The 14,785-nt window shown below is 37.3% G+C and overlaps 1 protein-coding gene across 1 annotated transcript in view; it reads right to left on the bottom strand.

Moving 5' to 3' along the window:
* OSTM1 (osteoclastogenesis associated transmembrane protein 1) overlaps positions 1-14,779 on the bottom strand; it is a 29,289-nt gene extending 14,510 nt beyond the window's left edge. Inside the window, exons 1-3 of the mRNA XM_078055864.1 lie at positions 14,237-14,779; positions 9,065-9,179; positions 7,436-7,443 (exon numbers count right to left, since the gene is read on the bottom strand). Of these exons, the coding sequence (XP_077911990.1) occupies positions 7,436-7,443; positions 9,065-9,179; positions 14,237-14,764 (651 nt within the window). The 5' untranslated portion in view covers positions 14,765-14,779. The remainder of the gene's footprint in view (positions 1-7,435; positions 7,444-9,064; positions 9,180-14,236) is intronic.
* Positions 14,780-14,785: the final 6 nt, after the last annotated feature.

Below are 14,785 nucleotides of genomic sequence, written 5' to 3'. Positions count from 1 at the left end.
AAAACAGGGAACACATTATGTTTTGTAAGTAAAATTTACATTTATAAAGGAAATTTCCATTTCTAAAGATGTCTCCTTCCAGGTGAAAGGAAGAGGATGACTCTAACAATTCGAACCAATGGAAAGGCTCTAACTTAAATCTGCATAACCAACCTGCCTAAACAACCCTGGTTTACCATACTTTTCCCGGTTACCTTCTCAAAACTTGCCTCCTCCATCCAGAAGTCCCAAACCCCTTTTCTTTTGATTAGCCTAAGATGATGTATAAGTCCAAATTCTAACCATCCCTTTGGATTACTCCCATATGTAACTCCCATCACTGGGTACTCTAATATATCCATGCACATCGCACATGTTAATAAAATTCTGTTTTTCCTCTTCTTAATGTTTTTGGCCAGTCTAATTTACAGAGTTCCAGCCAGAGAACTTAAATGGGTAGAGGAAAGGTTTTTCCCCTCCCCTACAGGAGACACTAGGCTATGACACACTGTGAGATATGCACGTGCTCTCTCATAATATTAAGAGGTAGGCACGATCATTATCCCCATTCGCTAAATAAGGAACAGAGGCTTAGAGCAATTAAGGAAGTTGCCTGTGGCCACAAAACTGGTAAGTGAAAACCTGAAATTCCTATTCAGTTTGATTCCTGAGCCTGCATTTTCAAACACTGTGAAATAAATAAAATATTCACATCTATATTCTTTTTCTTAAGATTTTAAGTAATCCCTACATTCAACGTGGGGCTCAAACTCACCACCCCGAGATCAAGAGTTGCATGCTCTTCGGGCTGAGCCAGCCAGGTGCCTCTCACATCTATATTCTAAACCATTAAAGTTCACTCCTGGGAATCAACAAATACATGCCACCACTCCTCCTTCCACTACCTGTAGCTATCTTACATCACGCAGGGATTCAGGGGATTCAGGCAGTCACTACCAACTGATCGGTATTGGCAACTGACATGAACCTTAAACCTGGTGAGCAGGAGGGCAGCAACTAGCACATTAAAACTCCTTTGTGATAATTAGAAAAAGACATCTTCTCTGGGTAGATTAATCACAAAAAGGCACTCCTGCCTCCAGAAGCTGAGCTGGAATTTCAGCCCCATTCACCCCTTTATGCCCTAGTGCAGGGCTTGATATATACCTGGTATGCATGGGGCCCTGCTGATGAACCTATTCCTAGAGTCTTTCCCTCTCTGAACTCCCATACCCTGCATTCTCCACATCTTTATCTTCTCAAGGATGTAAGTCCCATTTAGAGAAATAAAGTAATATAATGAAGATCATACATCAAGTTAGTAAGGCACTGAAATACAAAATATACTTTCAGACTTTCCATTAAGTAGTCTCTTCATTATACCACTTTTTCTTTACTATTTGAAAACGTTACTCCATCTGTCAGCTTTCAAAAAGTTCACACACTAAATTCTTTTTTTAAAAAAAATAACATAAACCCCTCTTAATCCTGGTTTAATGTCACCACAAAGTAGAACTGAATCCTTTCACACATGAAGCAGTATATAATATATAAAAACAAATACAACTACAAATATGCACAGTATTAGTATACTGGCCTAAAAGATTAATCAGGTTTTCTATTTTTGTAGTTGACATTTTGCAGGGAGTAGTGGGAATACAATTTCATCCATAGCAATTGCACATCTATGTTAATGAGCCATGTCATGGCAACTGACACACAGTATAGGGATAGCTGGGTGTGTGTGGGTCCCTGGACTGCCTACAGCAGCAGTATAAAGCACATGAATGTGAGAGAACAGTGGCAATTTCTTCTCTACAGTATGTAACTGAAATAATTTCTTTATAAAGAAGTAATTTATAGGATAATTATGGAAAATAAAAACAAATAAAAAAATAATTTATAAAGGAAGCTTCCTCTGAACAAAAGAACTTAATCTCTTCTATTTTACTGACAACCATTCCTTTTCATTTAAAATAATTTGAAAATTAAACTAAACGCTAATATAGACTGGTCATCCTGTTAAGTACCACATTAATGCAGTACCATCAAATTTGTTCAATGATCATTAGAGAGTGGTATTATAAAGCACAAAGGAGTTCATTTATACAATACGATTTAAAATGTCTTCATTATTAAAGAGCCCTGACTTTCTGATTTAAAATAAAGGAAGTCCACTAAAATTCCTCTTTTATGCTTTTGTAGGAATTGGGAGCATAATGTTATAAGCAGTGAGAAGCTATATATTTTAGAAATTAGTAAGTTAAGGAATATTAGTAATAATAAAGCTTCCTATAAGCACTAAGTGAAGTGGTTATTATGAATTTTCCACATCTCAGATAATCAATGCAGCCTCATCAAGGACAGATTAGCATAGCTTCTTTCTCAGTGAGGGCTCAAGCATCAGCTCAAGAAGCATTCTTAAAGGTGTGGAGGATTCAAGTTGATATCATGACAGAAATTATTAGCATCTTTAGATAAAGTATTTGGCATCCATTAGGAGTTTGTATCAAGATCTCTGCTGTTTTACAAAATTAGTTTTATAGAAAACAACAATCACCAATTTCTGAAAAATAGGGCAAGCTTCAGAAAATATAGTATAAACTGTGAGAACTTTGTACCTGAAGAACATAATTAAGTTTAATGAGTACAAAAACAAAGACTTTTTTAAATTATAAGATACAAATAAGTGAGTCTAATGCTTAGTAAATTACCACATAGATAAAATGAGAAAGAGGGGTTCTGCTTAACTGAACTTTTGGTTAACCATGAAGTTTTATTATTGACTTTTTTTTTTAAGTTTTCATTTATTTGGAGAGAGAGAGTGAGTGAGAGAGAGTGTCAGAGAGAGAGAGAGAGAGAGAGAGAGAGAGAGCACCAGCAGGGGGAAGGGCAGAGGGAGAAGCAGACTCCCTGCCAAGGGGAGAGTCCAATGTGGGCTCGATCCCCAGACTCCAGAATCAGGACCTGAGCTGGTTTAACCGACTGAGCCACTCAGGTGTTCCTTAATAGTGACTTTTAAAGAATTAAGACACAGTAAGTGAAGGGTGATAGAATATGTCTTTCCTAAAATATGCCTCTTTGCCTTAAGGATTATTTTGAGCTAAAGTCACTTGAAAAATAGCAAACACAGATAGCTTTCTGTGAATCGCCCTTATCTACCTAAAGACAGATGTTCCAAAAGAAACTCAATCATCATAAATCCCTTCCCTGGGAGTTTCATCAACTAGGTAAGATTAACTCTTTTTTTTTTTTTTTAAGATTTTATTTATTTTTTTGACACAGAGAGAGAGACAGCTAGAAAGGGAACACAAGCAGGGGGAGTGGGAAAGGGAGAAGCAGGCTCCCAGCTGAGCAGGGAGCCCAATGTGGGGCTCGATGTGGGGCTCGATCCCAGGACCCTGGGATCATGACCTGAGCCGAAGGCAGATACTTAACGACTGAGCCACCCAGGCGCCCCAGTAAGATTGACTCTTATCACAGGAAAGGAGACCAATGGAACAGAATCCAGAGTCCAGGAATAAACCCCAGCATATACAGTCAACTATGAGCTGAATTCATAGAAAGAGAAGAATGGTGATTGCCAGGGGCTGGAGGAAATGGGGAGATGTTGGTCAAAGGATACAAACCTCCAGTTTTAAGATAAGTCCTAGGAATCTAATGTACAACATGGTAATTATAGTTAGCAATACTTACTGTCTTATATACTTATATATTTGAAAGTTGCTAAGAGAGTAAATCTTAAACATTCTCACCACAAAAAAGAAATGGTAATTATGTGACACATTACACCTCACACCATGGTGATAATCATTTTACAAAATAGATCAAATCAATACACTGTACACCTTAAACTTATGTCTATTATAGTAAGAGAAAAAAGAGAACCAAAACATTTTACCATAAAACAATCCATGGTCTCATCAAAGCTTGTGAGCCTGCTAATTATTCAACTGTCAGATGCAAAGGATAACTTAGAAGCATGTCAATAAGGCTATCCCTGTGTCAACAATACACTTTTGATAATAGCTTTAAAATTCTGTGCAGGAGAAATATTGATATATTTCCTTTACTACTTAGAAGTCTCCACAAGAACTAGTTTCCATGTTATTTGTAATGTGAATTGGAAAAGCTGAGCTGTTAACATTTCTTTTAAGCCTCCATCAATCTCCAGAACCTTCTTTCCTGCGAAGACTAATATCATTCAAAGACATAGGAATTCTAAAGATAAAAGAGATGGGAGTGGTACATGGATGACACTCTCTTTTTTATTGGGTTTCTAGCCTTCCTTTCATCAACTAATAACTGCAGAGACAAGGTGTCAACCCACAGCTAGATCAAGTAGAAAGGAAAGGTGGTTTTTGGCAGTGCATTCATTTTAATAATATTCTTTTAAACAATATTTTAGCTTTTATATTTTTACATTTTTAATAATCTTTTTTAAGATTTTATTTATTTATTTATTTTAGAGAAAGAGAGAGAGAGAGAGAGAGAGGGAAGGGGCAGATGGGGACAGAGAGGGACAAGAAGACTCCACACTGAGTATGCAGCACAACACTGGTCTCAATCTTACAACCCTGAGACCATGACCTGAGCCAATACCAAGAGTCAGGCGTTCAACCAACTGAACCACCCAGGTGCCCCTTTAATAATCTTTTTAAATTTTTTTTGTATTTTCATATTTTAAGTAATAGTCTTTTTTAAAAAATAGCCTCTTAAATTCACTTAAAAAGATTTTTACCAATATAATTACAGTTCTGCATTTGCTAGCAGAGAGGATGAAAAAAATAGTCATTTTATATCAAAAGATACATTCTTACAAAATGGATCACATATTGGTTTAACTCTCTATTAAAAACAATTTTTTAAGGGGCACCTGGGTGGCTCAATTGTTAAGCATCTGCCTTCAGCTCAGGTCATGATCCCAGGATCCTGGGATCGAGCCCCGCATCTGGCTTCCCCACTTAGCAGGAAGCCTGTTCTCCCTCTCCCACTCCCCCTGCTTGTGTTCCCTCTCTCGCTGTGTCTCTCTCTGTCAAAATAAATAAATAAAATCTTAAAAGAAAAAAAAACAATTTTTTAAACATATCAGTAGTTTTTGTTCATACTTTGCCATTTTTTCCCTTCCCATTTTATCTTTTAGGTGCTAGAATGAATGGATTCCATATTATTCACCATTAAAGATCCTTATTGCTGGCCTCACCCATCAGGGTGTATTTGCAAATTTAATAACTAGATCATCACAAAAAGGTAATGGAGACAAATGGGTTAGTGGCTTGAGTTTAATAATTTCATAAAAAATTCTGAGAAAACTGTTTTTCTTTGTATTTAAATAAAAAGGCAAATAATCCAGAAAATTTTTTGAAAATCTGTATTGTGATTTTCATGTATATACTGTAGAGGAAAAATAATTTTCCCTCTATCTTTCTAAGTTCTCAGCTGGGGCTCCTATAACAAAAAACAGATAATAGGAGAAAGACAAACAATAGTTTAACTTGTATCTCTCATATATACATGGCAGACACACAGGAAAAATGAGTACCTCAAAGAGATGGCTAAGAATTCAGGCTTAAATACCACCTTCAGCTAAAAACAAAGAAAGAAGAGTATGAGGGAGGCTGGTTATGAAGAAGTGACCAGGAGAAGCATTGTAAATGAATGTAAGGTTTGTTATGTAGATGTATGTCCCTGCTTTTTCTATTTTTAAGATTCACCTGTGATTTAGAGTCATCCGTTTCTTGGTACAGAGAAGGAAATACTCTTACAAATGGGAGATTTCCTTTATAAATACAAATTTCCCTTATAAAATGGTTACTTCTACTCTGTGTTCAGAGCTTCTCCTGTGCCTGCTGTTTATCAAAATAATCAGCTCAAAATTATCCTCATACCAGAGAGGCATATTTTGGGGTGGCATATTCTGGTCTCCTACAGTCAATTTTAGAGTAGTATTTACTAGTTTCCTACAGTACAAAATTACAACATCCAAGCAAACTTCTGACCAGGCACAATTCCTTTAAAATTATAACATGACTGTTGTCTTCCATTTATTAAAAGAGTAAACATCCCTGTATTCTTCTACATATTTCTAAAGGTCAATGATTTAAAAAAACAATGAATGAATAGGTAGGAAATAGATTTTCTTTTTAAGTGCACAAGTAAGTGGAACCCTTTATTATCATTCATTAAGAAAATAAAAGAGTGGGGGCGCCTGGGTGGCTCCGTTGGTTAAGCATCCAGCTCTTGGTTTCTGCTCAGGTTGTAATCTCATGGTCCTGAGATCAAGCCCCGAGTCTGGCTCTGTACTCAGCACAGAGAGAATTAAGATTCTCTCTCCCTCTCTCTTTGCCCCTCCCCACCTCAAATAAATAAATAAATCTTAAAAAAAAAAAAAAAAGAGAGAGAGATTGAGAGTAAAGATCCCATGAAATTAGTGTATAATAGATCTGGTTGCTAGAGATGCAATTTCATGAGAACCTGATGCCAGATCACTGCTGAGCATTTACATTTTCCTAGAAAATGTGCAACTCTATTAAAAATTTTTTTTCACATTATCTAGTTTTAATTTTATGTAGTATTAATTGTTCTTTGGAAAAAGAGAATATTTTACATTTATATTTTTAGTAAAAGATTAAGCTTTCCATAATATCAAGCATGTATATAGCATAAAACACCCTGCTTCTTTCACCTGACCACGTCAGGTGACCAAATTAATTTTAATTAGGAAGTAAGTATTTCATTTGTTCTTCAAAAGAAGTTCAATCAAGGAATATTTTCAAGATAGGACGGCTCACAGAAAAGCAAAGTTATCCTAAGAATTTATTCTAAAGAGTTTTATAACTACCATATTAAGTAAATATGCAGCAAAATGTTTTCTTTCTTTTTTTTAACTAACTGAAAAGAAAGCTACTTTGAATTAGTGAAGTCTTTGTCACAAAACATCTTTTAAAGAAAAGATGCTTTGGGGCGCCTGGGTGGCTCAGTCGTTAAGTGTCTGCCTTCAGCTCGGGTCACGGTCCTGGGGTCCTGGGATCAAGCCCCGCGTCGGGCTCCCTGCTCAGCGGGGAGTCTGCTTCTCCCTCTCCCTCTGCTGCTCCCCCTGCTTGTGCTCTCTTTCTACCACTCTCTCTGTGTCAAATAAATAAATAAAATCTTTAATTAAAAAAAAGATGCTTTACCTCTCAAGTATAAAAAATTAACTCACACCAGTCAAAAGAAGTGAACCCCAATATATATCCCATTTATTCTAATTAATTTTAAATTAATTATAATTAATATATTTTTCCTATATCAATGGATTTAAGGGCTTAAGAATACTTAAAAATAGCTCTCCTATATAGGGTAAGCAAACTGTTCAATCATATTTATACTAGAAACTTCTACACCAGAAAAGTAAAGCTTTTGCTCTTAAAAAAAAAAAAAAAAAAGTAACTGTCAGCCAAGCCTCTGTTGAAATTACCAGACAATCTGAATAGAGACAAAATTAAAAGAGTCAATATTCAATATACCATGATGTACTACAAAGAAAAGAAACTTAGCAGGGGTCTTTTTGCCATTTAGTTTTTCTCATATGAACTAAACAAAAAGACAAATCCTTAGAAAAGTTAAACTCATTAATGACTGACAGGTACACAGATTTTTTAATCCTGCGGATTTCTCCTGCCCATGCCCTACTTTATGTTTTCTTTGCTTCTTGCCTAAACTATTTTGTAATAACTTCCTCACTGGTCTCTCTCTTCCTCTTCCAATGGGATTCCATAAAAAGAAAAAATAAAGGGTCCTTGTGGTAAAAAAAGAGAAAAAAAAAGCTATAGATGGTGACTGTAGCTACTATGGTGAGCACTGAGTAATGTATAGAATTGTCGAATCACTAAGTTGCACCCCTGAAACTAATATAACACTGTAGGTCAACTATACTTCAATAATTTTTTAATGAAATACATAAAAAAATAAAAAGCTTGGAAAGTGCTAGGTTAAATGTTAAAAAATATTTTTTTAACCTGTAGTACTTCTTACTGCCTTTAATAGTCCATGTGTATAGTAAATGTCCAAAATACTAAAATATACAACCATTTCTTAATAAAATGCTTATGATAAACTACTGTATCAGTCAAGGTCCTATTTTCCTTTTCCAATTTTACCTCCCACTGTGCTTCCAGACCCTGGAACACCTACTACTCTTTTACACCTCTGTGTCTCTGTCCACGATGCCTAGTTCTCTGCAGTGTCCTTCCTCCCATCTCTACTTACTGAAATCACGCCTAGCCATAAAGGTATAGGACCAAAAGCTACCTCCACCAGGAAGTCATTTCAAATTCTCCCCAACTTATTTTCTACTTCCCCCAACAATTCTATAACTTTATTAAAGCATTTATTTGTCTGCCTTAGATTATCCTATAAACATAACTTTCTCCCTCACTAAATTATAAGGCACGGAAAGTAAGAACTGCCTAGTACACAGCTGGTATTCAAAACACAAACTGAAATAGTTTTAATTTTTCCAAAGAGTGCCTGAAAATAGATCTCATTGTGTTATACAAATACAAATACATATAAACTTGCGAAACTGGTAGAACAGATGTTACCATCTCCCATTACCACCATTTGACAGATTATAAACATAATTATTATTATATTAAACAGTTAACATTTCTTCAACATTATGTGCCAGCTACTCAGCTAAGTTCTTTACACAATTTTTTTCATTTAATCCTAAAAACAATTTTATAAGATAGGTTCCATTATTATCCCCAATTCATCCCCAAATCAGATGAGGAAACTGAAGGTCCAAGAGGTGAAGTTACAAGCCCAAGGTCTGACTGCAAGTGAGTCAGGGTTAGGAAGTGCCAGAGCTCAGAATCAAGGCCAGATCTGTCTGACTGCAAAATTCATCCTGTCAACTGCTACACTTTCTGCCTTTCAATATTTGCCCAAGTAATTCCCACTAATAAACCATGATGCTAATCGTAGTTCTTTAAATTTAGTAATAAAAAGTATTATCTAGCTTCAAAGATCTTAAAATTCACTAAAATCTGACATCTATACTATTGAACCACAACTGCAACATGAAAATGAAAGAATTACTTACTTGCACAATTTGCCTTCTGCCATGTGGAATTAAAAAACTCAGACAGAATCACAACTATCTGCATTCTATCTGCCATTAAGAGACTTTTGGCACAACTATGACTCTCTGATGTATTCTGTAACAAAAAGATAGAAAAATACAATCTGAGTATTTTTAGACTTCCCAAACAAAAGCTTTAGGAAAAAAAAAAACCCTTATAAAAATAACTAAAATATTTATTAAAAGCATTTTTTAACATTTTGATTGATATAATCAAATAATAATGTCATTAATAACAACTGTAATAAAACAAAAGCAGCTAAATATTTATTGATACCAGGTTCATTGGCAAGGGAAGAAAATCTTTGCTTCTTAAATAAATACTTGCTTCTATAGAACAATCTCAACCACTTAGGCCCAAACCGCATGCATCATATTTCTTACTTTTTATACATAGGAAAAAATTCTGGAAAGCTTTCATCAAAATGTAGCACTGGTTATCTCTGAATAACAGAAATATGGTGATTTTCATTTTCATTTTTGCCTCTTTTACACTGTCTAAATTTTTCTACAATGAACATATACTATTTACATAATTTCTTTAATCTGGTGAGTAAATGATTACAAAATATTTAAGTTTCATCTTCTGGGAAATTTTTAGTTCAAAACCTTATAAATCACAAAAAAATGGGACACACAAATTTGTACCCAAATAGTTTATACCCACATAGAATATGCTGTCCACAGATCATTTTAATAATGAAATGCACACTATGCAAAAAAGTAAATCCAAGTTCCTAAATTATTTGATCCTTATCGATTTCTTTTCCCTTTTGACCCAAGCAAGGAATTAAGTCGTGCTGACCCTTCATTCTTTCAAAGTTATTTAACTCCTACTACTTACTTACCAGGCACTCTAAGAATCTTGGAGTTTTGAGGATACAGAAAGTATAATGCCATAAACACTGGAACTTCAAGAACCTCCCCAGAGGTTAACTACCAAGTCTTGTCAACTCTACCTCCTACATATCTCTGAAATCTATCCATTTCCCTCCATCACAATGGTCCCCATGTAGCCTAGCCACCATTTCTTACAACACGGCAAAGTCTCTTAATTCATCTCCCACACGTATTCTTCCCCTACCCTCCCCATCCCCTGTTCCCTCCACTTTCTCTCACGTAACCAGAATGATTGTTTAAAGTACAAATCTGATCACATCATTCTACAGAATTAAACCTGTCAATAACATCTCACTGCTTCAACATGAAAGTCTAAAACCCTTAACATACCTAATAAGGCCCACATGACCGGGTACCTGCCTACTTCTTCAGGCTCAGATCACTAGTCTACTCTTGGCTCATAGTACTTTGAGTTCTTTCTAGTGCTCAAACACACCAGACTCAGAGTCTTCACACCTGCTACTTTTTACATGTATACCTTCTCAGCTCTGCCCCACACCCTCTCAGATTTTAAATATCAGCTTTAACCACTGACCACTCAACCTACCACCAGCCCTAGTCAAGATCAGCTCCCTTATATGCTTTGGTAGCATCTGGGGTTTTTTATTGTGCAACACTTATCACACCTGAATTAAATAATTACTTGTATTATTATATGCTTAATATCTGTTTTCCCTACCAGACAACAAGCTCTGCTTATTCACAGCTATATCCCTAGTAACTACTACTAGCCTGCACATACTAGGTACTCAATAATTTTCTTGAATGAATGCATAAGAAGCATTATTTTCTGATCACTAATGAAAGACAGATTATTATGTTATTCTATGTTCTGAGTTTCTCCCTATATTCCTAAGACTTTATTTATCAGTCTATAGTTAATAAGTATGTTGAACAGTTCCAGGTACACACCTCTAATCACTAGCACCTACATAAATATATATACATATCTTTGTATATCTATACCTATTTATACAAATTTTAAACAAACCAAGTAGAATGAGATAGAGCTAAGCAATTCAGAGTTTGGGAGTCAAAGCATCCTGGCAACTTCTCTGAGGATGTTGAACAGCTCAATGAAACCACTATTGGTTTATACTAAAAGAAGAAAGTATGACTCTAAGGAAGAGGAATCAGTCAGTTGTACCATTCAAGTTTCACAAATCACTGTATTCTTCACCTTCAGGTAATAAAACTATATGTGGTCCTTGTCTCAGTAATTCCAAGAGGAAGTGACAAGAAAATACAATTCTCATCAGACAATCCTGTTAAATTAAATGAATTAGCTTGCTGTACCAGAGAAATAGCTTGCAAATTTCTACCTTTGATTCTTTTTCTCCTTGTTACACTTCCCTCCTGTCTCAATCAATCCATGGACAATGGATTCACCCTGAAGAGATGATAAAGGATATCTTATTCAAAATTCAGCTTATAGGTTTTCTTTGATTAACCCCACCTTGCTCTGTCCCCTTCTTTAATTCAGCATCTCCCTTAACCCTTTTGCTGTAAATTGCTATTGTACAAAATATAACATTCACATTGATGATTTTTTCCTTTTTTCTTTTTCTCTTTCTCAAAATAGGTTTATTTCCCCAACTATGCTGATAGTTTGAACATTGGGCCTTATCCTCCTTTTCCCTCTGTATCGTTTTACCAGCCCAATATTTAAGAATAGCATGTGCTTGCTGATTAAACTGACTTAAAGGAAAGATTGAGCCTATGTGAGTCAAATACATTACTCCCTAGAAATAACCCCCCCGACACACACACAAAGAACAACTGATTCCTTCAAGTTCACTTCTAAGAAACTCAGAACACTTTTTTCCCATAAGTTCATTATTACACACGATGATTCAATTCCCAAACCAATCCAAGAAAGCCTATTAAATCCATGAAGTACCTCAGAACCATAGAAATCATGCTTTTGAGCAACAAAGCACACCCACCTCTACTGAGGAAAGGAAAGGAAAGAGATCAAGGTCTAGGATGAATTGGAGAGGAAATCCAGATTGAGTAAAGGGTTTTTCTGCCCTTTTTTTTTTTTAAACTCTTTACTCTCTTCCTTTCACACAAAGATGAAGTGAGCCTGGTGCCCAGGTCACTGGTGGAATCTGACGGGCACAAATAAGAGGAAGGAAGTTTCTGCCCCACCCCCACCCCCCACCAAGCCTCTCTTGGGCAATGAGGAATTCATGTGGAAATTCAAGCACAGATTGGGTGATGACCATAATACTGTACCACTAGAGTTTGGGGTTATTTTTTAACCGCTTCTTAATTCCACAGTATCTATACAAATGAGGAAAGCATATGCTCCCTCAAAAGATCCAAACTTTGCATCATGATTCATTATCTTGGCCATAAAACAACTCACCTAATTGCTCAAAATAGAATATGATGTCATATCATACCTTGCTATAGTGACAGGGACAAGTCTTGGGTACTTTATTTTTAAATCATAGAAAGACAGATGGATAGGGATATACATCTGCCTTGCTATACCTAATAGAAGTATGCCTGAAAAATATTGCAGGTAAGCTAAATTTATTTAAACCATGTTAAAATCAAATGCAAATGGAGACCAGACTTAAACATTCCCTGATCAGACAAAACCAGTTTAGTCATACAAACAAAAGCTTAATTTAGCTTACTTTGCAAGACAAGTGAGGCTAACATGACCTGCGCCCCTTCTTGCTTATCTATTTGAAAATCATAAACCAGACTTATACTGTTCCCCAAAATTGATATGAGGTAATTACTAACCAATTCTCTTTAAGAAAATTCCTATGAAAAGTAAAAAGAAAATTCCTATATTGAAACCAAATCTGTGAAGAATTAGTGCAGTCACTCTTGCATACTATGTACATTGCTTTATAACAATGCATCTCTGAGCCTCATTCCATGTTTTGGTTTGAGTGCTCCCAGTTTGCAAACTGTCTTTTTGGTGTGTGCACAATGAACTTTTACTAATTGCTACTTCAGTGATTCATTGGTTTTACTTGTTTTTTCCAAACTTGAAAACTAGCTCTTTACCGAAAGATTGCCCACATAATTTATTTAATGCAAATAAATTTCCTATTTATGTAAAAAAAAAATAGATTTGTTAAGTAATATCAGGTTGACTTAAAGCAGGATGCAACTCTATATAAGTTCGTATTTTGTCAGATCAACTATGATTTATGAAATAATTCCAATCAGATTTTCGTGAGACTACTTGTCCTCTCAATACAAGAGGAACTTTCCCTCTCCACAATCCCAATGTCATTCTTCATGTTTTTCCTTTACAAGGCATATCCAGCCCACACCTCATGACTCCTACCAGCCCTGACACTCTTATCCTTTACTGCTCTAGACCCTATAAGTTTCTTATTAGCAGGAACATGTATTCTCTCCCTTTCTCTTTTTTATTAAACCCCTCACAGGACCTACCACATAACCAGAAAAGTGCTAAGAGTACCAAAAATGGAGGGCAGATATACCACTTCCTAAAATTTTAGCTCCCATTTACTGAGAACTACTACTACGTGCTAGTTTTCTAAGGGCTCCTTTTATCTTATCGATAAGAAAACAGGCATAGAGATGTAAGTAACTTGCCCAGAATATGCCAGCTAATAGGAACTGGACTCCTGCCAGACCAGCCACAAACTATCTTAATCACTAAGATAAGCTCTCACATGTTATCTCTTTTAATCTTTGTAACAGTCACATCAGGCAGCTGTTTTTCTCCATTTTGCAGAGGAGTAAACTAAGACTATAAGATAATTAATCCAAGCCCAAGCTGCTATAAAGTGGTGGATCTGATATTATCTGGCTACAAAGCTCAAGCTTCCTAAGCACTACCACACTATTGTTTCCCCCCTCTACTTGGAGTTTCAGGAAAGGGTCCTTCCTGGGAACACCAGGTACAGATGGGAAGAAGCTGTGTCACAGTGGGGTGAAGACAGTAAAGAGGGAAACGAAAGATAGGGTTAAGGGCACAGGACCCCCAAGAAAAACAGCCATACCTATCTGCAAACATGTATCAAGAAGATGCCCAACAGCAGCCATGGAGGCAAAACTCCAAACTCCAAGACCTATAAAGCCACCCACTCTTCTGATGCCCCAAACTGCACAGTCCCAGTCCAATCCCTTTTCCTTACAAACAGGGAAACTGAGGCCCCCAGAGTAAAAACCATCATTACATCCTCCTTTCCCAACCCTCCACGCTGGAGGTCCCGGGTGTGCTCCTCTACCCACCCCCACTGCTCGACTGATGTTGTCCATCTTGTTGGCGACCTGTTGGAAGAGGGGGTAGCAGGTCTGACAGAGGCGCACCGGCCGGGCGCTGCGCACTAGACACCCGGTCAGCTCTGCGCTGCTGTTGGCGAAGTCCAGTAACAGCTCCCGACACTCGGGATCCAGATTCGGCAGGTCCGGGGGTAGTGACAGCGGCCCCAGTCTTCCGCCCTGCAGCAGGGTCAGGGACAAGTCCTCCACCTCCAGCAACTGCTGCTCCGACAGGAGGTCGTGAAGGACCCTGTGGGGGCTGCTGACCAAGGCGAGAGCGCCCAGAGCCAGCCCCGACCACAGCAGCGGCACCAGCAGCAGCCGCGGCAGAAGCAACGACCTCCGCCATGCGACTGTCGCGTCCGGACCCATTGCGGGGTTCACAAACCCCAAGGCACTCACTGCCGCCTCTCCACCCCCAGCCGGTGCCGGTGACCGCCGCCGCTTCCGGCTTCCTCGGCGCAGGCCGCGAGCAGGGTCACGAGGCGCGCGCGTCATGGCCCCGCCTTCGGCGCGCGG

The sequence above is a fragment of the Halichoerus grypus genome, chromosome 9 (genome assembly GCF_964656455.1).
Source record: "Halichoerus grypus chromosome 9, mHalGry1.hap1.1, whole genome shotgun sequence".
Classification (NCBI taxonomy): domain Eukaryota; kingdom Metazoa; phylum Chordata; class Mammalia; order Carnivora; family Phocidae; genus Halichoerus; species Halichoerus grypus.
This window is presented reverse-complemented; position numbering and strand designations above follow the sequence as displayed.